Source organism: Tursiops truncatus, chromosome 8, assembly GCF_011762595.2.
Source record: "Tursiops truncatus isolate mTurTru1 chromosome 8, mTurTru1.mat.Y, whole genome shotgun sequence".
NCBI lineage: Eukaryota > Metazoa > Chordata > Mammalia > Artiodactyla > Delphinidae > Tursiops > Tursiops truncatus.
The window spans coordinates 70,063,218-70,086,311 of NC_047041.1; the positions used below are offsets into that span (position 1 = coordinate 70,063,218).

At 56.1% G+C, this 23,094-nt stretch overlaps 2 protein-coding genes across 10 annotated transcripts in view; both read right to left on the minus strand.

The window, feature by feature from the left end:
• Positions 1-1,471: 1,471 nt before the first annotated feature.
• Positions 1,472-5,270, minus strand: KCNJ11 (potassium inwardly rectifying channel subfamily J member 11). Its single transcript, XM_004318612.4, has one exon. It carries the CDS (start codon positions 4,247-4,249, stop codon positions 3,083-3,085), a length of 1,167 nt encoding a protein of 388 aa, XP_004318660.3. The 5' UTR covers positions 4,250-5,270; the 3' UTR covers positions 1,472-3,082.
• A 3,358-nt stretch (positions 5,271-8,628) lies between these two features.
• Positions 8,629-23,094, minus strand: part of ABCC8 (ATP binding cassette subfamily C member 8) — a 76,514-nt gene continuing 62,048 nt past the window's right edge. For 6 of the 9 annotated variants that reach the window (XM_033862597.2, XM_033862595.2, XM_033862594.2 and 3 more), the window contains 16 exons: positions 22,411-22,510; positions 21,942-22,183; positions 21,673-21,845; positions 20,494-20,563; positions 19,841-19,998; positions 18,046-18,138; positions 14,031-14,133; positions 13,375-13,488; positions 12,904-13,024; positions 12,623-12,753; positions 11,677-11,755; positions 11,362-11,470; positions 10,855-10,958; positions 9,937-10,070; positions 9,410-9,472; positions 8,629-8,858 (listed from right to left, as the gene is read on the minus strand). In XM_033862597.2, the coding sequence (XP_033718488.1) occupies positions 8,721-8,858; positions 9,410-9,472; positions 9,937-10,070; positions 10,855-10,958; positions 11,362-11,470; positions 11,677-11,755; positions 12,623-12,753; positions 12,904-13,024; positions 13,375-13,488; positions 14,031-14,133; positions 18,046-18,138; positions 19,841-19,998; positions 20,494-20,563; positions 21,673-21,845; positions 21,942-22,183; positions 22,411-22,510 (1,932 nt within the window). In that variant the 3' untranslated portion in view covers positions 8,629-8,720. Of the gene's footprint in view, positions 8,859-9,409; positions 9,473-9,936; positions 10,071-10,854; positions 10,959-11,361; positions 11,542-11,676; positions 11,756-12,622; positions 12,777-12,903; positions 13,025-13,374; positions 13,489-14,030; positions 14,134-18,045; positions 18,139-19,840; positions 19,999-20,493; positions 20,564-21,672; positions 21,846-21,941; positions 22,184-22,410; positions 22,511-23,094 lie in introns of those variants that run through there. The other 3 variants (XM_033862598.2, XR_012333473.1, XR_012333474.1) reach the window with 3 other exon arrangements.

A 23,094-nucleotide genomic window follows, 5' to 3' on the forward strand; every position in this document is an offset into this window, starting at 1 on the left:
CAGAAACAAAATTCTCACAAAAGTTCCTGCTGGGCTGAGTGGAGCTCAGGGGAGCTCCCTTGTCTAGTTTAGACAAGTGCCTTAAAAAGGGGGTGCCCCCAAATGGTGGGAGCACTGTCAGTGGACAAGAACATCCGGTGGAGGGAGTCAAGGAAGGTCTGGTCCAGCTGTCCCTCCATGCCTGGAACTTTCCAGCTCCTCCCTGAGCTAAGCCTAAAGGCTAGGGGTCTCAGAGCGGAAAGCCTCGACCAGTGGTTCTGAGTTTTGGGGATCAAGTAGGTCTTGTCTGTGGTCAGCAGGTGGCGCTGAGCCCTCAGTTCTGCCGGTTCACTGTCACCAGCTGTTTAAGGTGCATGAGGGAGTGGAGGAAGGTTACTCTGGATGGTCCCCAGAGAAGGTGCTGCCCAGGGGCTTCTCATTAGTGAGTCTGGTCTCCTGCTCTGGTCTTAAGGACGGTCAAGCTGAGTCCCAAGAGCCAGGCACTGTCCCCAGAACTCTGGGCCAGCTCTGAGGAGCTTCTCATCCCTTCTTCCTCTAAGCCAGAAACAGGTCAGCTCAGCAAAGAATCAATGTTGGGGGGTCTGTGGGTGCAGAGAGGGGGCATCTTAGAGCTTCGACCAGCAGCTTCCTGGCCATTCAGGCCTGCCTCTGGAGTAGCCTGGGACAAACTCTCACTGATCCAGCCAAAGCCCTCTGCAGGCCTCAAACTGCAGCATTGACCTTGGCTTGTCCTCTACATTATCCACCATTCATTCATTCATTCAGCACTTACTCAGGGCCAGTCACAGTGCTGAGTCAGGGACAGTCCCTGACCTCAAGGAGCCATGGACTTGGGGATGGGGAGACGGACCCATAAACACAGGCAAAAGTAGAATGCCCACAAGCACAGAGGAAGGGAAGGGACCATCGCTTTCTAGAGGAATCAGGGGAGGCTTCAAGGAGGCATCATTTGGCTTGGACCTTAATGGATTTCAACAGGTAGAGATGAGGCTTGGGCATTCCAGGCAAAGGGAATAAACAAGCAAAAGCTCAGATGTAGGAAGATAAATACAAGGAGGGGATGCTGAGGCTGCCAGCGGGACGGGTGGTTGCACAGTGTCCTGGCCAGAGAACAGTAAGCTGTAAGGCTGGAAAGCAGGCAAAGCCTGAAATGACTGGTCACAGGTCTAGCCTTGACCAGAAGGTGATGAGGAACTACTGGAGGCACTTGACGTTGGAGAGAATGATGTCTTTTAATAAGACCACTCTGGTGGCTACATGGCAGATGGTGTGCAGAGGATGAGATGGAGACAAGAAGCCCAGGTAACAGTTGCAGTCACAGCCCCTGTCATCGGGGTCTGAGCTGGGAGGGGACATTGTGTAGAAAGTAAGACCAGGCAGAGAAACGCATCACCAGGGGACATATAATAGCACCTTCTCTCAGCATTTGCTTGCTCAGTTGTCTCACCACGTGGCTGATTGAATAGCAGTCTCAACAGTTAACATTTATTGAGCACTTATTATGGACGAGGCACTCAAGCATTTGACATAACGCTTTTCACTTACTCCAACAATTCTATGAGGTAGGTACTTGTAGTATCCCCACTTTATAGATGAGGCAACTGAGGCACAGAGAGGTTAAGTTATGTGACCAAGGTCTTAGAACTCAAGCAACTGTTTTGAGAGCTAACGCTCCAATTGCCACACTAATGCCTGTGACATACCCGCCTCTCTCCTGAGCCCCTCGGCCTTCCATCAGCCCCCTGGGAGTGGAGGCAGGGCTCAGGGCTATAAGCCTGATGGGTGCCCAGCGGAGACGGTCAGACGGTCTTGTAGGGCTGGGCTACCAAAGGCAGGAAGGGGAAGTCTCTGAACTAGGGGAAGAGGGCCAGCCCCAGGTCCCTTTCCTGGCCTCCCAGCTGGGGTCCATGGCGCCTCTGAGATGTAGGCTGGCAGCTGCCAGCCCCTGCTCTCCCTGCCCACCAGCAAGAACAGCCCAGAGTTTAGGTCACGAAGGGGGAGGCTTTATTGACAATGGAGAAGGCAGAATTCTGGGCAAGTACACACAGCACTGCTCCAAGAGTCCGGCTTGGGGGTCAAGCCTGTCAGGACCAAGGGCCTTTGTGCCTCAGGGACCTCACACACCCACTCCATCCTGAGCTTTCCAACATCTCCTTTTCTAGCAACCCAAAGGCCCTCCATGGCCACCCTCTGGACAAAGTGAGTGGCAGCCACTGGGTGGGGGGGAGCCAGGCCAGGGTACAGTCTGAGGCCTGCCAAGCGTGGTGGGCCCAGGACCCCAGTCTCTCCCCAGCCTCTTTCAGCTTGGCATGCCAGGGTCCGCCCCAGCCCACTCCAGCCTCCCAGGGCCGGGGACAGAATGGAAGTAGGCAGGTGCAGCAGCCCCAGCCCCTGGAGCCCCCGCTGAAGAAGCCTTGGGGTCAGGGGTAAGGGGCCCGTCTCCCCTTCCCCGTGCCTGGGCAGGGCTCAGCAAGGTAAGCCTCCCGGTGCCATTTCCTCTCTGCCAAGCCCGCCCCAGGGAGGCTCCACATCTCCAGCCCTCCAGCTAGACTGTGTTCCCTCATTGCCTGCCCTCCCCAGCAGGCCAGGCCCACCCTTTTGGCCATCACCTTTTCAGGGACCAAGTAGGGGCTGGGGCCTCAGCACAGGCATCTCTCAGGGCCACAGAAACAGAGCAGCAGGCCTCCCATCTGGGGACTGTTCTTCCCCAGCCACCCGTCCAGCTTGCAGCCGGTCGGTCGTGGGGGCCGAGGACTAGATGGAGTCCCAGCTTTAGGGCCTGACACTTCCCACAGCTCCCCTAGCCTGGGGCAGGGTCGGGGGGAAAGCCAGTCCTGAGTTGGGGCTGGGAGGAGCAGGGACAAAAATAACCCGGTACAGGCTCCTGCTGAGGCCAGAAATAGAGTAGCGACAAGTGCCTTGCAACACCCTGGGCGAGCAGCAGGCAGGGAGGCTGAGATGAGGAGGGCCCAGCCTCTTAACAGGTCCTGGCCTGGCCGAGGGGCCCGCACTACGTCCAGTCTACATACCATGCCACACTGGCCTGCACGCACATGAGGAGGGGGGCCCAAGGGAGCAGGGCTCAGGACAGGGAATCTGGAGAGACGCTGAACTTGGCCTTGGCCTTGGCCACGGCCACGCTGCGCTTGCGCAGGGGCCCGCGGGCGAGGGTCAGGACATCCAGCAGGCTGGGGTCCTCATCCAGCTGGCGGGCCGTGCAGAGCGGCGTGGGCACTTTGATGGTATTGCCAAACTTGGAGTAGTCCACAGAGTAGCGGCCATCCTCCTCGGCCACGATGGGTACAAAGCGCTGGCCCCACAGGATCTCGTCGGCCAGGTAGGAGGTGCGGGCCTGGGTGGTGATGCCCGTGGTTTCCACCACACCTTCCAGGATGACGATGATCTCAAGGTCCTGATGGTGGTGCAGGTCGCAGGGCGCCAGGTCATAGAGCGGGCTGTTGGCGTCAATGACGTGGTAGATGATGAGGGGAGCCACCAGGAAGATGTTATTGCCACCCACACCATTCTCCATGGGGATGTCCACCTGGTGGAGGGGTACCACCTCGCCCTCAGGGCTGGTGGTCTTGCGCACCACCTGCATGTGGATGGTGGCGCTGATGATCATGCTCTTGCGGAGGTCGCCCACGCGCAGCATGAAGCAGAGGCGGCTGTGGCGCAGGGCGATGACCGCGTGCTTGCTGAAGATGAGGGTCTCAGCCCGCCGGTGGGCCTGGGCAGTCTTCATGAAGATGCAGCCCAGCATGATGGCATTGATCATGAGCCCTACGATGTTCTGCACAATGAGGATCAGGATGGCCAGAGGGCACTCCTCGGTCACCATGCGCCCGCCGAAACCGATGGTCACCTGCACCTCAATGGAGAAAAGGAAGGCAGATGAAAAGGAGTGGATGCTGGTGACGCAGGGCACAGCAGCACCCTCACCAGGGGCCAGGTCACCGTGGGCGAAGGCGATGAGCCACCAGACCATGGCAAAGAGCAGCCAGCTGCACAGGAAGGACATGGTGAAGATGAGCAGCGTGTATGGCCATTTGAGGTCCACCAGCGTGGTGAACACGTCCTGCAGGAAGCGACCTTGCTCCCGGATGTTCTTGTGGGCCACGTTGCAGTTGCCATTCTTGGACACGAAACGGGCTCTCCGCTCACGGGCACGGTACCGGGGCTCTGTCGGGTCCTCTGCTAGCCGCGTCAGCACATACTCCTCAGGGATGATGCCTTTGCGGGACAGCATGGCTCCAGCGACCACCAGGGAGAGGTCTCCCCCATGGGGGAGGAGCAACCACCTGACTGAGGCTTCAACCTACTTTGGGGTTTCTGCCCTGGGACCACCCTAAGTCTGCACCGGCCTCACTTCTGAGATGCCTCCCCAGCTAGACTCATCCTCAGCTCCACCTGGCCCCTCCTTCACTTTATACCAGCCTCACACCTCAGCCCACCTGCCCACTGCCTACTGAACCCCCTACTCTGCCTGTTCCCCACCTGGCTCTGGATCCCAGCTCAGCTCTCCTCCACTCGCTGACCACCCCTGGGCGTCTCCCTAGGACCCTTCTCCCCACTCAGCCTTCTTTCTCAACCCACCTCTCCCACCTGGGAACGTCACACCTCCGGATCTTACCAACCGACCACACCCCACACAACCCGCACCGTATTTCCCGCCTCACCCATTTCGGCCCCGGGCTCCCCTCCAAGCTCCAGTTTCATACCGTCTCACCTCCAGGTACCTCTTTCCTAACCCACCCTCCGTAGCGCTCTCGCCGCTCTCCGATCTCCCTCTAGCTCTCGTCCTCTCTGTCTCCTTGGGATCCTCCGCCCTCCAGAGTCACCACTCCACCCAGCTCCACTCCTGATCCCCTCGCCCCCAGCGCGACCTGGCTGGCGGGGCCCACTCTAAGCCGCGGCCTCCCGGCTCCGCGCCGGCAGCACGCACGCCGGCGCCGCGACCCCGCCCGCCGCTCCGTCCCTGCCCCCACCCCGCGCTCCTCGCCGCGGCACCTGCTCCTGCTCATCAAGCCGCAGTCCTCGCCTCCCCGCCCCCTCCTGCTGCCCGGGCGCTCGCGGAGGGCCGTCCTCCGGTCCTTCTGTGTGTCAATCGGCCCGCGGAGGCCGACCTGTGCTAGGTGGGGTGGAGAATTGAGGACACCGAACGCCGGAGGCGTGGAGTGGGGGCCGGGGGCCGCCAGGGGCAGCCCGACCTATTCCTGGGCTGGAGGGCTGGCGGGCACAAGCTCAAGCCCCACCCCTCGCCATTCACCTCCCACCGTCTTCCTTCTCCCGGCTCGCTTCGTCTGGCCTTGGGAGTTTGCCCAATCAGATGGACTAAAGAGGTTCCTCCCAGCCCACACGCACGAAATTAGGGCGGGGCGGGGCGGGGCAGGGCGGGACGGGGGCGGGGTGAAGGGAGTCGTGACCCGCCCTCCCATTATGGGGACCGATTCCCTGTCGCCCTGGTCCCACCGCAATTTTCCCATCCTGGGTTGGGTCAGTATCCGCCTGGGCTTTGTGGGTTCCCAGCAAAAGGAGGTACCGAGGAGCTGTGTCACCAACCTGGTGACTGGGGTTGGGGCGGGGAGATTAGGTGGCCCGAGGACTCCTAACTGACCGCTTCTTTTCTATGGCGATGATTTTAGTATTTTCAGAGTCACGAATCCTTTGAGGGTCTGATGAAAGCCACGGACTTCCTGGGGGTGGGGGGTGGAGATGTACCTTAGTAGGTGTAGAAACATAGTTTAACACCCACTACAGGGGATGCTGGATGCTGCAGCCCAGAAGCCAGGGTGGTTGCATCTTCTCAATCATGACCCACACTTTCAATCACACCCCTGCATTTTATTATATCTTATTTTATTATTTATTTATTTAAAAAATTTTAAAATATATTTGTTTATTTTTGGCTGTGTTGGGTCTCGTTGCTGTTCGTGGGCTTTCTCTAGTTGCAGTGAATGGGGGCTCCTCTTCGTTGAGGTGCGCAGGCTTCTCATTGTGGTGGCCCGTGGAGCATGGGCTCTAGGCACTTGGGCTTCAGTAGTTGTGGCACACGGGTTCAGTAGTTGTGGCTCGCAGGCTCTAGAGTGCAGGCTCAGTAGTTGTGGTGCACGGGCTTAGTTGCTCCGCGGCATGTGGGATCTTCCCAGACCAGGGCTCCAACCCGTGTCCCCTGCTTTGGCGGGCGGATTCTTAACCACTGCACCACCAGGGGAGCCCCCACCCCTGCATTTTAAAGGGGGTTTGAGCTACTGGCACTTGCTTTACACCTCCTTACACCTGCAGCCTGAGGAGCTGTGTCAGGGCTAGCTTGGGCACTGGGGTTCCTAAGCTCTTGGCCTGAAGAGGAGTGGTGTTTCTACTGCAGGCATCAACCTAGTATTGTCCTGTGGCTTGGGCCCCCTCTACTACTCATGGTAGATCTTGGGCTATACTGCCAGAGATGCAGTGCTTAGGGTGGGGAAAGGAAAAAAGGAAAATAACTCAAGGAGACAGAGTTACACAGGAAAACTCTGGGGCAACTACGGCTGCTCAGCCATCAGAAAAGGAACCTTGGAGAGTCTTCCCAGGGAGTTCAGATACTATCGCAGAAACCCCTGAGGTCCAAGGAGGATGGACTATTTTGTGTGGTCCAAAGTATAAACCAGTATAGACAGAGTGGAACAGAGGCAGGCTTTGATTTCACGTATGGAAGAGTCATTTCTAATTACCAGAGATGACCCTCATCTATGGGGTATCCAAGTCGAGGCTGGCACACCATCAGGGGTGCTATAGAGGAATTTGGGCTAGAATGGCCTGAGGCATCTCTGCAAGACTTCAGTGTGAGCTGTGACGTGCCCCTGTGCCCTTGCTACTTCCCTTTAATCCCTTGGCTGGTCGTAGGCATGGGGGTGGGAATCCTCTTTTCCCTCCTTAGGCTCTGCTCCTGGGAGGCCCAACGGTGGAGGGAGTGCCGGGCCCCCAGAGGCATCTCAGAGCTGGAAAGGCTAGGACTTGCCTCACAGCGTGACCCTGAGGCCTCGCTTGCCGGGAAGGCGAGCCCCCCACCAAAAGGGCTCAGCCTCCTGCTCTGCTCCGTCCTGCACCTCCTCATACTCATCTCCCCCAAACACTGCACTTGTCAGGTCCCTTTTGCATTCAGAAACCTTCTCCACTTCCCTTTTGTGCATAGGCATGTCCCAGACTCCTTGTCCTGGCATTCAAGGCTCTCTGCTTATCTAATTCCCACCCTTCCCATGCCCAACTTAAATCCTGCCTCTCCCAGGAGCCTGCCAGGCCTCACAGAGCTCTCCTTTCCTGAGCTCCTCTGGCTCCTGGAACAGCCAGAAGGGTCTGTGCTGGACCCCTCTCCAATGACTGGTGGATTTTCTTTGCACCGTATGACTCTGACCCCCTTGCATACAACAAGGATGAAGGCCCAAGACTCCTGGGTCTGCACCCCAAGGGCCTGGTACAGCCGGTACTGAAGGCAACGTGTAAATGATAAAATGATACGCAAACAAGCACCTTCCTTTCTTGGTGGGACAGGTATACACTCATGTCTCATGATGCACGTGGAGTCTGAGGACAGCTGTTTTTTAGTCTCCCCAGTGTCTGGGCCCCAGTATGTCCCAGTCACTACCTGGCCGACTTGTGGCATATGCACTGTGCTTTCTCTCTGAAGGGCCGCCCTTCTCCCACTTCTGAATGTCCCTATGTGTGGGATGGAGATGGGGACATGTGATTCAGGCCCCTCTCTTTTTCAGAGGGGTAGGATGTAAGCTGGAGGTGCTAGTGGCCATCTGTCATGGGGGAGGGAGAGGAAGATGGAATTCATCACCCCTGATGTCAAACACCTGGATCTAGCCGTGCTTCAAGTAGTAACCTCCTGGTCTTCTCAATCACATAGGATAATAAATTCCACTGTTTAAGCCACTTTGAGTTGGGTTCCTGTCATTTGCAATGTAAATAATGCTAATCCGGGGTACCTGGGGACCCACAGTTTTAATCCAAGAATTAAACTGAGAAGGAAAAGGGACCAAGATATATGCAGATCTGCTACCTTATCTGATGAGATAATCACAAAAATACTATAATTCTGTTATGGACTGAATTGCATTCCCCCCAAAATTCATATATTGGAGCCCCTGCAATGTGATAGGGCCAGTGAAGAGGTAATTTAGTTTAAATGAGGTCATAGGAGTGCAGCCTCATCTAATATGTCTAGTATCCTAATAAGGAGAGAGAGAGATAAAAGGGGTGTGCACACAGAGGAAAGGCTGCATGAGGACGCAGCTAGAAGGTGGCTGTCTGGAACCAAGGAGAGAGGCCTCAGGAGAAACCAAGCCTGCGACACTTTGATCTTGGACTTCCAGCCTCCAGCACTGTCAGCAATAAATTTCTGCTGTTTAAGCCATCCAGGCTATGGTTTTTTTTTTTTTTTTTTTTTTTTTTTCAGGCTATGGTATTTTGTTGCAGCAGACAAATACGACCTAGCAGACTAAGACAGCCCACATGTCACAGGTGAGGAAACATGCTTTTGCCCACACTCACAGAGCTTCGTCAGGTCTGCCTGATGCTAAAGTCAGACTGCTTCCACGGGACCCACGGTCCACCCCAGTCCCTGCCCTCCAGACCCACGGCCTCAGGTAGGAAATAACCAGTCTCTTTATTTACAAGTGATTTTTACAGTTAGAGGTGGGGCAGGGTGGGGCATGGGATGGCACTTGGGCTCTGGTAGGTCACTTGTCTGCACGGACAAAAGAGGCGAAGACGCTGTCCTTCTGGCTGAGCAGCTTCTCTGGCTTGTCAAACTCAAGGATGGCGCCGCGCTTCAGGACGATCACCAGGTCTGCACTCAGGATGGTGTGCACGCGGTGCTGGGCGGGGCAGGAGGGGCTGTCAGGGTGTGTGTGTGGGGGGCGGGCTGGGGCAGCTGAGGCATCCCTCCTGCAACTTGGAGGAGGGGGCATGTGGCCAGAATGTCTTATCTCTGCGGTGATTGCCCTTTCCCGGGGTGGCTGTAACTCCAAACCCTCCATCTGCTAATGCCACCCTCTCCCTCACCAGGTCTCAGCTCTGCCCCACCTCCAGGCTTCAAGACTCAGAGATTCTCCCAACGCCCCCATCTCCCATTTGCTCTGGAGAAGTAACCCTATCCTAGCTCACAGGGCCTTGGGACAGGAGCGGACCTTGGAACCTGGAGAAAGAGGGGAGGTCTGAGGGAAGTGCAGGCACAAACCCTCCTACACCCCAAATCCTGCAATCCAGGCTCGCTGCAAGTCTGCCAGACTCCTTGCCCTGCACTGCCACAGGGTCCTCTCTTGATTACCAGGCGCAGGTGAGCCCAGAGGCTGCCCACTGATGACAGCCTCAGGAGGCCAGCTGTCTCTCTGGGTGTCCCCCCTGCACCCCATCACGGGCCCCTTACCGCTATGGTGACCACAGTGCGGTCTGCGAAGGCCGTCATCACCACCTTCTGGAGGATGTTCTCCTGCCAGGTCGGAGCAGCAACTGTTGGCTCACCTGCCCAGTGGGTGGGGTCTGGCCTGGCTTCTGGCCCAGCTCCCATCTGACCCCAACCCTAGCCCCACCCCCTCCCTCTGGCTCTAGTCCCCATAGGACCAACCAGGCTCCCAGTGTTCAGGGGCTGGGTTCCACCTGTTGGGAGCTCAGCTGTGTGCAGGTGTGTGTGCTGTGAGTGTGTCTGGGTGTGCTGGGTTGTGGGGATGGGTGTGAAATTTGTGGGTCCGTGTGCAGCTTGTGTGTATGTGTGTTATATTCCAGCCTTAAGACTAGCTGGAATCAGGGTCCCCCAGCCCGTCGCCTTTTCTGCTCCATATGACTGTTGATGTTAAAGGCAACTTGAGTTTCAGGACTATTTTGTGCAACCTTCTCCCTAACACCCCCGAAAACCCTCTCCGAGACCCCCACCCCATGGGTGTGCCCAGCACCGACCGTGGCCATGTCAATGGAAGCCGTGGCTTCGTCCATGATGAAGATGCTGGTCTTCCTCACAAAGGCCCGGGCCAAGCAGAACAGCTGCCTCTGGCCCTGGCTGAAGTTTTCCCCGCCTTCCGTGATGATGGCATCTGAAAACAGCCCCAGGCAGGGGGCGCAGGGCTGAGTTAATTCTGCGTTGTGAGTTTAGTGGACGGAGTGGCTTGGGGTTTCAGGAAATGTGTGTACAGGGGTAAATATGTAGGGGTGTGTCATGAGTACAGGTGTGCACAGGGTGGCTGCACCTTACACAACACGGATGCCATCTGCTAGAGTTACAAAGAGAAGAGCGCTCCGTGGAGTTATGCACGGCTGTGGCCCTGGGCAGTTCTGGGAGGCGCATCAGCACAGAGTGTGTCCGTCCTGCATGTGTATAGGCCTTGGTGGGGTGATTTTCTGAAGCCAAGGTTTGGCCGGCCCCCGGTCCCAGGGGTTTCAACAGATACACCAAGGCTCTGCTGACCCCCGGGGTGGGGACACAGTCTTCCCAGTGGCCTCGATGAGTGACCTGTGCCTGTGGTTTCCAGTCAGTCCTCTCCTCCCTCAGGGCAGAGCTGGGCAGGCAGGTGGATGCGGAGGGCAGGGCTGAATATACCATCATGGTATTGGGGACTTGCAAGCTCTGTCTCCTTACTGTACCCCTGTGCCCTGTAGGAGAGGCCAGATCTTGACTGACCAGTTGTGTGACCTGGGACAAATCACTTGACATCTCTGAGCTCCTGTATAGTGAGAAGTAGAACTTAATGGTCTCTGGGATCCTGCCAGACCCCAGACTCTAAACTCTGAGCAAAGCTAAGACACGGGTGTGAGTTGTCCCTTCCCAGCCCTTACAAGCGTCCTTTAGTACCCAGCCTGTGCTCAGCCAGGAGTAGTTACCGAGGCCTCCGGGCAGCGCCTTCACCACCAGCTTCAACTGGGCTATCTCCAGGGCCTCCCACAGTGTGCTGTCAGAGCACTTCTTCTCCGGGTCCAGGTTAAATCTGGAGGGTGACACACAAAGTCCTTAGAGAGGGGAGCAGGGTCCTGGCTCTATTCCCAGGGGACGCGCAGAGGGTGAGACTGGTGAAGGGAGCAGTGAGTGGGAACTGATTGACTTGGGGGTCTGGCTGGGAGGGGGCAGCAAGGTGCTGGCAGTGGGTGGAGGAAAGCATCCCAGGCTTGAGGGTTGGGGGACCCCTACCAGTGCCTAGGCCTAACGGAAAAGAGAAAGGCATGAGCGTGCAGCTTTAAAGAACCCGCGCCAGCCCTTCATGCCCAGAGCTAGAGCAGGGCTGCTTGCCCAGGGAGGCTCGTCCACCCCTTCCTCTCTATGCCCCAGATCTGGAGGAGCGGAGCCAGGCCTGGGGCTGGGGTGGGCCTGGTGGCGGGGGTCAGGGGGCTCACCGGATGGTGCCGCTGAAGAGGACAGGGTCCTGCAGGATGATGGAGAGGCGCGAGCGCAGGGTGTGCAGCGGCAGTTTGGCAATGTCGATGCCATCGATGATGATGCGCCCTGCATGCAGACAGTGTCACAGGTGGGGCACCAAGGAGTGGGGACACGGTGGCACTGGGGACAGGGTCTGCCTGCAACATGGGTCCCAATGAGGATGCGGGGGAAGGCAGCGATGGCTGGGCCTCCTGTGACGTCTGACCATACCCAGGACTGAGGTCCCATTTGGTGGCTGTGGGTACATGAGGGGTGCCCGTCATACAGCTCACCTTCGAACATGTCCACCATGCGGAAGAAGGCAAGAGAGAAGGAGGATTTCCCACTGCCTGTGCGGCCGCAGATCCCAATCTGGAAAGAGAGGAGCAGGTACGCTGTGGGCACCTGGGGTGTCTGGGAGCCTCTAGTGCTGGGCTGTGCAGGTGTGGGAAGCCCCAGCATCTCTTCTCGTCCTGGTGTTCTGACCAGCATCCCTTTAGCTAGGGCTGGGCCCGGGTTTGGGCTTGTTTCCTGCAGTGGATCCAGAGGGGGCTCCTACTTGGCTGGCTGGGTGTGGTACATGACTGCAGATGTCTGACTGCAGGAGCTGGGGACGTGGGTGTCTCTCTATGTGCCTGGGTGTGGCGGGAGGGCCCGGGGTGGCTGAGCGTAGTGCACAGGATGTACCCCACCTTAAACTGGAGTCGCCTCTCACCCCGTCGCATCCGATACGGAGACAGAGGTGGTGATATAGAAGGATAAGAGAGGCAGGGACAGAGGTACATCTAAAGGTCAGAGACAGTGAGACAGACAGCCACAGACAATGACAGAGTGAGAGAGACAGAGACAAAGAGACAGGAGGAGAGGGGCAGCGTCGGAGCAGAGGGGTAGAGAGGGGGGAGTCAGTCAGAGTCGGATCGGAGTGCCAGACAGGAGCTCCCTCCCCAGGACAGGGCCTCACTCTCTGCCCCAGGACCCTGCTCTGAAGTTCAGGGCACAGTGTCCGGGAGAGCCCCTAACCATTTGTGGGGGGCCCTGACAAAACCCCTCTGAGTCAGGGGAGTCTGGGGTGTCCTGTCCATCTCCTTGGCGGGTGAGTGAGGGCAGCAGGAGGAGAAGGCGAGAGGCCCGGGCCTGGGAGACTGGGGGTCTGAATGGGTGTGAGGCCTGGCGGGCCCTGAGGGCCAGGAGGTGACTCTGTGAGGCGGTCCAGCCCTCTGCCCTCCCCGCTCCCCTGACCTTCTGTCCTGGGGAGATGAGGGCGTTGACGTGCTTCAGCACTGGCTTCAGGGAGCTGTCGTAGCGCACACTCAGGTTCTGGATCTGGATTTTCCCTTGGTCTGGCCAGTTCTTCGGGATCAGCGATTGTGCTGGGGGCCGGGCTGGGGGTCAGCTGCCAGGTGTGGGCCACAGCTGGTATCCAGGCATGCCCTCCTGCCCCCAGGCTCCTCATGTCCCCCTCAACCCAAACACACATCCACGCTGGGTCCTTTCCCCAGAAGTCCTCCCGCACCCCTCACCCAGCAGCCCCTCGTAGCGCTCTGCTTCAGTGTTCAGGAGCCCGTGGATGCGTTTCACGGCCCCCAGCTGGAGCTCCATGTCCGCCAGGTTCCTCACCATCCAATTGAGGTAGTTGGACACCTGTGGGGAGCAAGCCGTTCACAGTTAGTGATCACTTGGTCCTGTCCCTGGCCACCAGGATGGCTCTTCTTACAGTTGAGGATGCCTTTTGCTGCCCACCGCTGACTGTCCAGGGGGCCCTCCATGGAGGTTACAGTGAGTGTGGATCCTCACCCACCCCCACCTGGGGCCCAGGCCTGGGTGAAGGGGCAGGGACCTGCAGTAAGCCCTCCTGTCCACATGGTCCCTCTGGCGTCAGACTCGGTATAGCTTGGGGTAAGGCCTGGGAGCGTCTCAGTCAGGGAAGGTGCCCTGGGCTTCCCCAGGGGCTGGTGTCTGACTCCTCCCCTGCCCCACCTGCTGCCACTCACCATTAAGGCGTAGGTAAGGCCGAGGCCCACCAGGCCGGCAGAGAGCTCCCTGTGCAGGGAGTTGGAGATGGAGGTCACGGCCGCGATGAGGACCACACATGCACCAATGTACTCCTGCAGAGGGAGTGGAGCTGGCCTGGACCCTCAGGGGTTGAAGGCACAGCACCCCTACCCCTCAATCCCTTCAGGGCACAGAGCAGCTCAGCCGAGACTCAACCCCAGCCCCGCAACACATCATCGGACACACAGGAGGCTGTGAAGGCTGGAGCCCCAGTAGACAACGTATGCACACAGCTCTGCTTCCCCCCGCCCCCAAGGCCAGCACGCATGCCTCACCAGCTGGCCCACACCTGTCATATGACCCACTTCAGACACACCTGTCACAGCTAAACACACAACTGTTCTCGCTCTTGGCACACACCTCAGACACACAAGCGTCCAGGCAGTGATATAAGGAAGGGAGGGCTCAGGTCAGACACGGGGAGGACCAGCAGAGTTGGGAGAAGCAGGAGGGCTCGATGCCCACCCCGAATGTACACCAGGCCAGTATCCGTCCTCTCTTCCCACCCTCCGGCCCCTGTTTGGCCCTTGCTCTGGCTGCACAGCCCTATGAGAACCCCCTGTCCCGGGGGTGCGGGGGGCTGCGGGGCACTTGCCATGCGAACTTCGAGCCACCTGTTGGCGGCCGTCAGGAAGAGGGAGGCGATGTTGTTGGAGTCCGTGTATTCAAGGAGCTTCTGCTGGAACCGGGCCTCGTACCTGGGGGGAGGATGGGGAGGGGGAGGGGGAATAATCTTGGTCCGTGTAGCCCCCGGGACTTTCCTCACCTGCAGAGGGGGCTGCCTGGGCCTCAGCAGCCCCCAGACGTGCCACCTCTGCCACCTTATGGATGCCACTCCTTCCTGGAACTCCTTCCCAGCTCCCTCCTGCTTATTCAAACCTGTCAAAGGTGCCACCTCCTTCAAACGCTTGTTTTCACCCCAAGACCTGTTCTCCTCTGCAGGGCTTCCCTGTTACAATAAAGCGCACCTCCACCCACCCAGGCGCTCAGGCTGGAAACCCAGGAATCATCGGGATTCACATCTAATCCCTCAGTCCTCTTATTTCTTTCTCCAAAATAGCCCTGGCCTCTGCCTGCCTCTGGCCTGCTTCCTGCCCACTGCAAACTCACTTGGACTATTGTATCAGCTTCCTGATAGGTCTCCCTGCTATCTCCCTTCAGTCTACCCTCCACACAGCAGCCAGCATCATCTTTCTAAGTCATAAATTGCATCCTATCTCTCCCCTGCTAAGAATATGAATGACTTTTCGGATAAAGAACCACCTCCTTGCCAGAAGCCTGTGTGAGCCAGCTCCTGCCAACCTCACCCACCTCCTTCCATGCCACAAATTCCCTTGCTCACTGTGTTGCAGACACAGAAATTACAGTAAAGTCATTTATTACTTTACTTGCCTTTTTTCAGTTTTGTGACCATGCCAAGTTCTTCCCCACCCCAGGGCCTTTGAACATGCTGTTCCCTCTGCCTGGAAGGCTTTCTCCTCTGCTCTTCCCAAGGCTGACTCCTCTCCACTTTCAGGCTTTACCTTAAGTGGCACCTCCTCAGAGTGGCCTTTCCTGGCCTCTTTTTCTCCATCTCTGCAGCCTGTTTATTTCATAACCTCTGCTCATATGCTAATTTCTCTAGCTGTTTAGTGTCCATCTCCCTCACTAGACTGTAAACTCCATGAGGATGGAGACCATGTTGGTTTTGGTCACTAATGTATCCCCAGCACCTGGCACTGTCAATAAATATCTGTCAAACGAATGAACCTTCCCTGACCCTCTAAGATAGATGGGACCTCTCTGTACCAGGAACTCTGGAGGCTTCTTTCCTGCCCTCATGCCCTCATCACGTTCTCCCTTGGGTTACTTTGTAGGGATCTGCCTCTTCCCTCTGACAAGCCTGGGCTCCTGGTGTCGCTCTCCTTGGCCACCCCTTCAGACTTTGCGCCAGGCCTAGAGGAGGGGGCAGGTGTACTTGTTTGATGGTGAATGCAAGAATGAATGAAAGCTGTCTCAGCGTATGCTCTCAGGGAAACAACTGAGGGGACTCAGAAGAACTCAAGATGGATCTCGTGGGTATTTGCTTTTCACTCCCAGAAGCTGTTTGTTCTGCTTCGATTTTTTCTGGGTGGAGGGCCTGCGTCTGAATCATGTGTCTGAGGAGAGCAAAGCAAGTCTCTGAGTTGTGAGAGGGTGTGATCGCCCAGCCGCAGGGTCGATGTGTGTGTGTGGGTGATGTGTCTGAGGGGGGTGTGAAACCATCGGTCTGAGGGTCTGTGTGAGTAAGTGGGTGTTGTAGATGTGCATGTATGTGTGAGTGCATGTGAGTGACTGGGGAGTCTGAGGGGTGTGTGACTGGCCTGAGGGGTGGGTGTGCATGAGAGTGTGCGTGAGATGGGAGCTTCTGTGGTAGGTGTATGACGGAATAAGGAATGTGGAAAGAGCCCCAGCTTGGGGGCCATGTGGACCCCGGTTGGAGTCTGAGAATTATTACTTACAGGCTGTGCCTCAGGACCAAGGCTCAGTCTCCTCACCAGTAAAATGGGGATAGTAATAGTTCCTACATGGACTGAAACCACCATTCAGTGTTGGGCACCCTTGAAACTTTTCTTGGGAAAAAGCAGGGCCTCCAGAAAAACCCGGAAGGTCAGCCAGGCCTGGGTTCCCAGCCCAGCACCAGCTCTCACTGTCTGTGTGACCTTGGGCTGGATACTCAGCCTCAGCTGTACAGCGTGGCTTCTCCTGCCTATGTCATGAGGCTCTTACGAGGATTAAATGTAATAACCCACACACATACCTGGCACGTGGGACGTGTACAACCAATAAATGCCAGGTAGCTCTCAGCAGGACAGGCCTCTGGGCAAAAAGCCAATGAATTCAACACATTCAGGGATGATGTAAAAAGTCCTTCGCTCAAATTTAAAACTCATTGACCGTGTCAGTGCAGGGTGTGGGAGGCCTCCCAGGCAGCAGTTTCTCTGGCTAACCACTGGCTTGGTCTGAGGCTGGTTGCAGGATGTGGGCATACACTCAGATCCTACTGAAGGGTCTGGCCCACTCTAGGAAAGTCGCACTCTCTCTGCCCCAGGCCCTGCCCAAAGGCCTCCAGGATATCAATTCTAAGAGGAGCATCACCGAAACTTAGAGTAGAGGTTGGCCCAGGAGTGTTGAGGGGTCTGGAAGGTGAAGGAACTGGGGAGTTCAGGCTTGAGAAGAGGAGGAGGCTGGAAGGAAACCCTGGAGTCATGCCAGGCTCCAGGGAACTTCTGTGGGGAAGACAGCACAGGCTTGCACAGTGGCAGGGGATGTCCAGGGAGCAGAGCCAAGGCCATGGCAGAGCTCTGCTTTGCTTTGCTTTACTAGGACAAGACCCCAAAGAGGACCTCCCATCGGCCCCAGATGCCCCAGAGAGTGAACTGGGGCTGCGGTGCTGTGCCAGGAGCCTGGGCACCTCTCCCAGGGCAGCAGCTAGACTTTGGGGGTTGGAGGGAGGAGATGCAGGCAAGCCTCCTCAAACCCTGTCAGCTGGCCCTTGAGCCCTAGGGTTACTGGACACAAGGCTGGTGTCACATGGTTACTGTCATGCCCCGCACAGCTGTGCCATCCTAAAAATAACCTAGGATCATTCTCTGGGTGAGGCTTAGAGACCAGAGCCCCAGTATCTGGGTCAGGGGTCTCTGACCTGTCTATCTGGAGGAGAGATGCCCTAATACTTCAGATAGAGACTGAGGTGGGAAGCAACAGCCCCCTCCACTCCCAAGGCAGCCTCAGATGCTTCTGTCAAGCCCAATATCACAACTCAGAGTGGCAAGAGGATGGTGGGAGTTTTGGAGGAACTGAAACTGAAGTTTTGGGAGAGTTCCTCCAGCCTGGTGAAGTCTTATCTCCTCTTTGAGTCCCAGCACTAATGACACCTCCTCAATGAAGCCTTCCATGACTGCCTCCCTTCTACGTTCCCAGAGCCTGTGTCCCCCTTTCTTTCAGAGTACTTGTCACATGGGTTTGCCCTGGCCTGCTCAAAGCCTGGACTGTAAATGCTTCCAGGGCAGGGGCTCATCTGACTCATTTTTGTCTTTTTAGTGCCTGGTGTGGGGCTTGGTGAACACTCAGTAAATGTTTGTTGAATGAACAAGCAGGTTCAAATCTGTACTTTGTGGGACCTTACAGAGAGCCGCAATTTCCTTATCTGAGAACTGGGAATAATCAAGCTTTCCGTTTCAGATTGCAGTGCAGAATGAATGAGACTGGCATGTAAAGTACTCAGCATGGTGTTTGGCTCACAGGAGAGTCTCAATGAAAGATGGCCTCAGGGCTGGCCCACACCATGTAAGGGCCTTTCCAGCATTGATGTGTGAGGCATTGTCCCAGCCTTTTCTCTTTTCATGTTTTGCCTTAGTTCACAGAGGCCATGGGCTTGGCTCTAAGCCTGAGATTCTCCTCTCTGGATCATGCCGCTAGAGCCCACTAGACCTGACACCTTGGGTGGACTGGCCTTGGGGACTGATGAGGGGGTGGGAGACATGTGTCCTGGGCTTTCCTAAGCAGAGCCCTGAGAATTGAATCTCATGACCTGTGACCCTGGCTCCATCCCCACCCCTCTACCCGCCCCCCCAGGGTGAATCTGGTACCTGAAGGCCCGGATGGTGGTGAGACCTTCCACGGTTTCGGCAAAGTGCGAGAGCAGCGGGAGCTGGGTGGTGTCGTCCAGCTGCTGCAGGTCCCTGTGCAGGGGAGCAGAGCCGAATGGTTAAGAGGGCAGCTCAGGGCTCAGCCTGGGTCTGAATCCTAGCTCCACCTCCTACTACAGTGCGGGCAAATAGCTTCACCTCTCTAGGCCTCAGTTTCTCGCCTGTAAAGAGGGGAGACAAGGGTACCACCCCATCAAGCAGTCGTGAGGACTGGATGAGCTCGTTTATGTAGATGCTTAAGCAGAGCATGCTGAACGGTTACTGTTATCCTGGGCATCGTCCACCTCACGTCTGCATCTATCTATTTGCTTTGCCGCACTGCCTCACTCTGCAGCAGTGTTAGTTCCCTTTCACAGGCGAACAACTTGAACAGCTAGTCAAAGGAACAGAAAGACCAAACTCCACGCTTTCAGTCCCCTCCCCGATAACCACCACAGGCTTTGGATTTAAAGAGCTCCTGGAGAGGGTAAGGCCAGTGGTTTCCGTGGCAACAGAATTATTCCTGCTCCCCACAGCTGCACCTTGACAAGTTTATTAGTGCCAAGGGGGTCAGCTTGGGAATGCAGGAAGCAGCTTTCCTGGACAAACTGTCCCCAGGGCCAGAGTGGGTGCCAGGGGAACAGGGTGGTTTCTCTGGCAGAAGAAATGAACCTTGTAGATCAGCCTGTACGGTGTTTCAAAAGCCACTGTGATTTTGTGAATATCAGCGCACTATGTTCCATGTGGGTACCAGGGGATTCTGGATCATCCAGGCAAAAAGCCGTTTATACCAATCGTGATCCTTGTGGGCAGGGTAATTGTGGCCAAAATGTATCTAAATTTCATTATTATTATCATAGCCAATCAGTATTTTGACTCATTTCTAACAAACTCTGTGGACTTGAGAGAGGTACTTAACCTTTCTGACCACAACTCCTAGTAAGAAACACATTTTGTATCACGAATCAGTACACACACACCCCCATACATGACCAAAACAAAGGTTTCATCAAGCAAAGCTTACTGTTACTATGTGAATACAGTCTCATATTTTCTATTCTATTTCATTAAAAAAGTTACGGGTTGTGATCTATGATACTGATTTCATGACCCACTGATAGGTTGTGATTGGCAGTTTGAGACACACTGGCCTAAAGATTCTTAAAAATTGTCCCTACAAATCTTTGCATCTATGAGCTTAACAGAATCACTCCCAGAAAGAACTTGCAAGAGAACATTCTTAGAAAATTTTGAGTAGGAAAGAGTCATGCGTGGCTCCAAGGCTCATGAAGGCGAATGTGATCAACGCGAAAGGCCGTGAGAGGCTCCCTCAAGTCCAGGCTTCTAGCCACGCTCTGGATCCACGTGGGTTGGGAGGTCTGGTTGCCATAAGACCCCTCACATCAGGTGCCCTCTGATTTTATGCATCAGCCGTCAGCCTGGACACTGGAATCATACAATCCTCCCGGGAAGCACTTTGGCAAAACGAACGAAGGGCATAATCACGTGCCTACACCCTGACCTAGCGATCCCAGTCCTGAGCATATCACCCAAGGAAACAGTTCAACTAGTAACTGCAGTGTGTGCGTGCTGACGGATGGTTATATTAGGGTAGTGGAATATGAATACTTCAATTTTCCATTGTTTTGGGGGACACGACTCTACTGCTTCTACGATGATGATTCTAATAACTGTGCTGAAGTGCCTGTTGCAAAGAACTTCCCATCCCTCACCCCCTGGCAAGTGCTGCCATCACCTGGATGCCACCCGGAAGTACTTCTGGATGAAGTAGCACACGACAGCCAGGGGCAGGAGGGCCACGAGGAACACAGGTGTGACATAGGAGATGACGGCCAGAGCTGAGACACAGAGCAGGGTGGAGCGGCTCAGGCACTCCAGCGTGGACGGGATGTGCTGCAGGAGGGGAGGGTGAGAAAGGGAGGTGAGTTTTGGTATTTGATGGCCTTCAGTGTGTTACCTGGAGTCATATTTTGCTCTCTTCCTTTATTACGGGTGCATGTCTTACCCCTGCAGCTACGCTGTAGGCTCCCTGAGAACAGGAATTAGAGCTTTGTTTTTCACCATCTAGTATGATGGCAAATAAAGAACACAGGCTAAATGGAAATGAATATTCTCCACAAAATCAGTCACCTTGGTTTAGAGTATGTTTGCAACCTTATTGTGAGCCAGAGTGGGCTTGGATGGAAGCCAAAGGGATGTGGTTTCCTTCAGCCTTATTAGGAGGGTCTCCCAGGGGAGGCCCCAGGTCCTGAGGCAGCATTATAATCAGATGGGGGCCACTGGGTTCCTACCCCAAGGCTCTGATCTGGGGAAGCCAGTGCCAGACAGGAAAAGCTCCTGGGGGCCTGGCCTCTCTGAACTGCGGAAATGCGTCGCCGTCCTGTGTACCTGGTCGATGGTGTTACAATCGGATGAGAACCTGTTCAGGATGCTTCCAAGGGGTGTGGTCTCGAAAAACCTAAGAGGTAACCAGAGGAGCAGTTACTCATACGTTTACTGATTTCCTTCCTGTTTACTGAAGGAGGACAGTTATTTCTTTCGTCTCAATGTCTATGGGGTCATCCCCAGGTCTGCTTTCCCAGGGGCATGCGCCTTTGCAGGTCTGTAGACATCTGGCCTGTGTCGCTGAGAATCCGGGTGGCCACCCAAAGGAGTGCTGGCCCCTCCCCAGCCTCTCTGACCCTACAGCCCATGTGTGACCTCTGCCACCGTTCTCAGCTTATCGCTCTGCCCGACACACTCAGGACTCCCTCTGTGTCCTCCTAGGGACACAGAGTTCTCTCCAGAGGGACAACTCTCCCAGGGTGGGGAGGGGACAGGGCCCCGGGGCAGCTTGTTGGCCGGCTGACCCTGCAAGGCCACTCCAGCTGTCAGCACTCCGGCTGTGACCCAGAACCGGCACAACCCCAACAAGAGGATTTCAGAACCACAGATCTGGACAAATAGAGGGTAAGTAAACCTGGAGGCCGTGTCTGTGGGCCACAGAGTGCTCACAAGGCTGAAAAGTAAAAAGTGCAGATGGTGAGGTCTGGCATTGAGGAGGGGCCAGATAAGCTGTTTGCCTACTGTATTTGTAAACCGAGTTAGCCAGCCAATTGGGCTGCGACAGCCTTAAACCTCTTTCACACCAAGCAGCCTTTGGGGGTTTTATCCATCCCATTACGGAGGATGAGAACAGCTTCCCTGTGTGTCCCTGGGGTCAGAACCTGCAGAATGGCTGCTGGCGGAGAGAGAGGCAGGGGAGGTGAGAGGTGAACCGTGGGTGGTACCTGACTAGGGAGGGGAAACTAACATTTACGCAGAGCCTGCAGACACTCGCTGTGAAGGGCTGTGGTGACAATTAGATGAGCTAACCATGTAAGATTCCTAGCACCATGTCTGGCTGAGTACATGCCAGTTTCCCTCTGCTTTCTGCACCGAGGAGGGCACTTTTCTCACATCATCTCCTTGAGTCACCCCCAGAAGCCTGCGACAGAGATCGTATATCCCCATTTTATTGATGGGAGACCTGAGGCCCAGAGAACAATGACTTGCCCATAGCCCAGCACAGCCAGGGGAGAGGCCTACCTCATGGGAGCCAGGATGATCTGGTTTAGCAGGCTACAGTGCAACCTCTTGGCCACCTTCAGGCCTGTCCACTCCACTGTGATGGATGTGACAAGGCACAGCACGATGCCCAGACTGCAGAGCACTGTGAACACCATGGCGTAGACGGTCTGGTCGAGGGAGCACTCCTGGGCCTGGCAGAGAATGAGGCAGGGTCCTGCGGGGGGCGGGGGTGTCCATGCTCAGCCCTCCCCCCACCCCAGCCCCGGCACTGGGGCTGCTGGCCACACCTGGCTGAGGGAGCAGTTCCTGGACGTGGGGCTCAGGATCAGGGCGCTGTCAGTCCACTTGGCCAGCCAGTAGTCAATGGCCACCAAGACCATGTGCTTGAGCAGCTGGGAGAAGACGAGCAGTGAGAGAAGCAGGATGCCGGCCGAGGACAGGTACTTGCTGCAGGCCCGCCACGGGATCTTGGCGCGCTGGTGCAGCACCGACGACAAGTTGTCCTCCTCCTCACTCTCGGCCGCCTCCTCTGCAGGCCGCAAGAACCCTCCCTGTGGCTTCACATTGCACACCCCTCTGAGGGGAACCAGGGGGGTGTGTCAGCCCCACTTACAGATGGAAAGACTGAGGCACACAGATGGGATGGGATTTCATCAGAGGCACACTATCTCCCCACTCCCAGAACCCCAAACCTTAGTCTCCTCATGGTTGATCAGACCTCAGGCCATGATTTCACTCCAGTCCCACTGTCTGTACCTTCCTCTTCTTCCTCATCCTGCAGGAGGCCATCTCTCGAGGACATGGCCCGGGGCAGGCCCTGGGGTGGCTCTGCGGCTTTTCGCTCCACAATGGTCTCCTGAAAGACAGATGGGTCTGGCCGACGTCCTTGGGGTGTGCAGAGGGGAAAAGGGAGGGTAGGGGGGCAAGCACCCCCAGTGATGTCCGGTGTCAGTTTCCAGGTTGCCGCTGTCAGTTTCCAGGTTGCCGTGTCCAGATGGACACGTTTGCCTGCCAGAATTTCTTCCTTCCCCTTCATCAGCTACCAGCACCCCTATATCCCTGTGGGAGACCGCCTCTCCCCCATTCTTAGTCTCTGTGACAGGGGGCTGATCATTCTCCCTTGCTCCTGGGGTGTGCACGTGACCCAGGACTGGTCAATCTTCCCATTCCACATCCCTGACCACAGTGATTTGTTTGGGGTGGGCATATGACCAAATCGGACCAATAAGAGTCAGCCCTGGGACTTTGCTAAACTGTCATGAAAGAGGCACTTTCCTTCTGGCAGAGCTGTTGACCTGGGAGAATGGAAACCTGAGATTGCCAATGGCCCTCATTGTTATATGAGAATGAAGCCAATGTGAGGTGAGTAGAGCCAAGGGATGGTGAGAAATAGATTCCTGATGATATTGCTTGACTACCTGGATCTAGCTCCACCTGAAG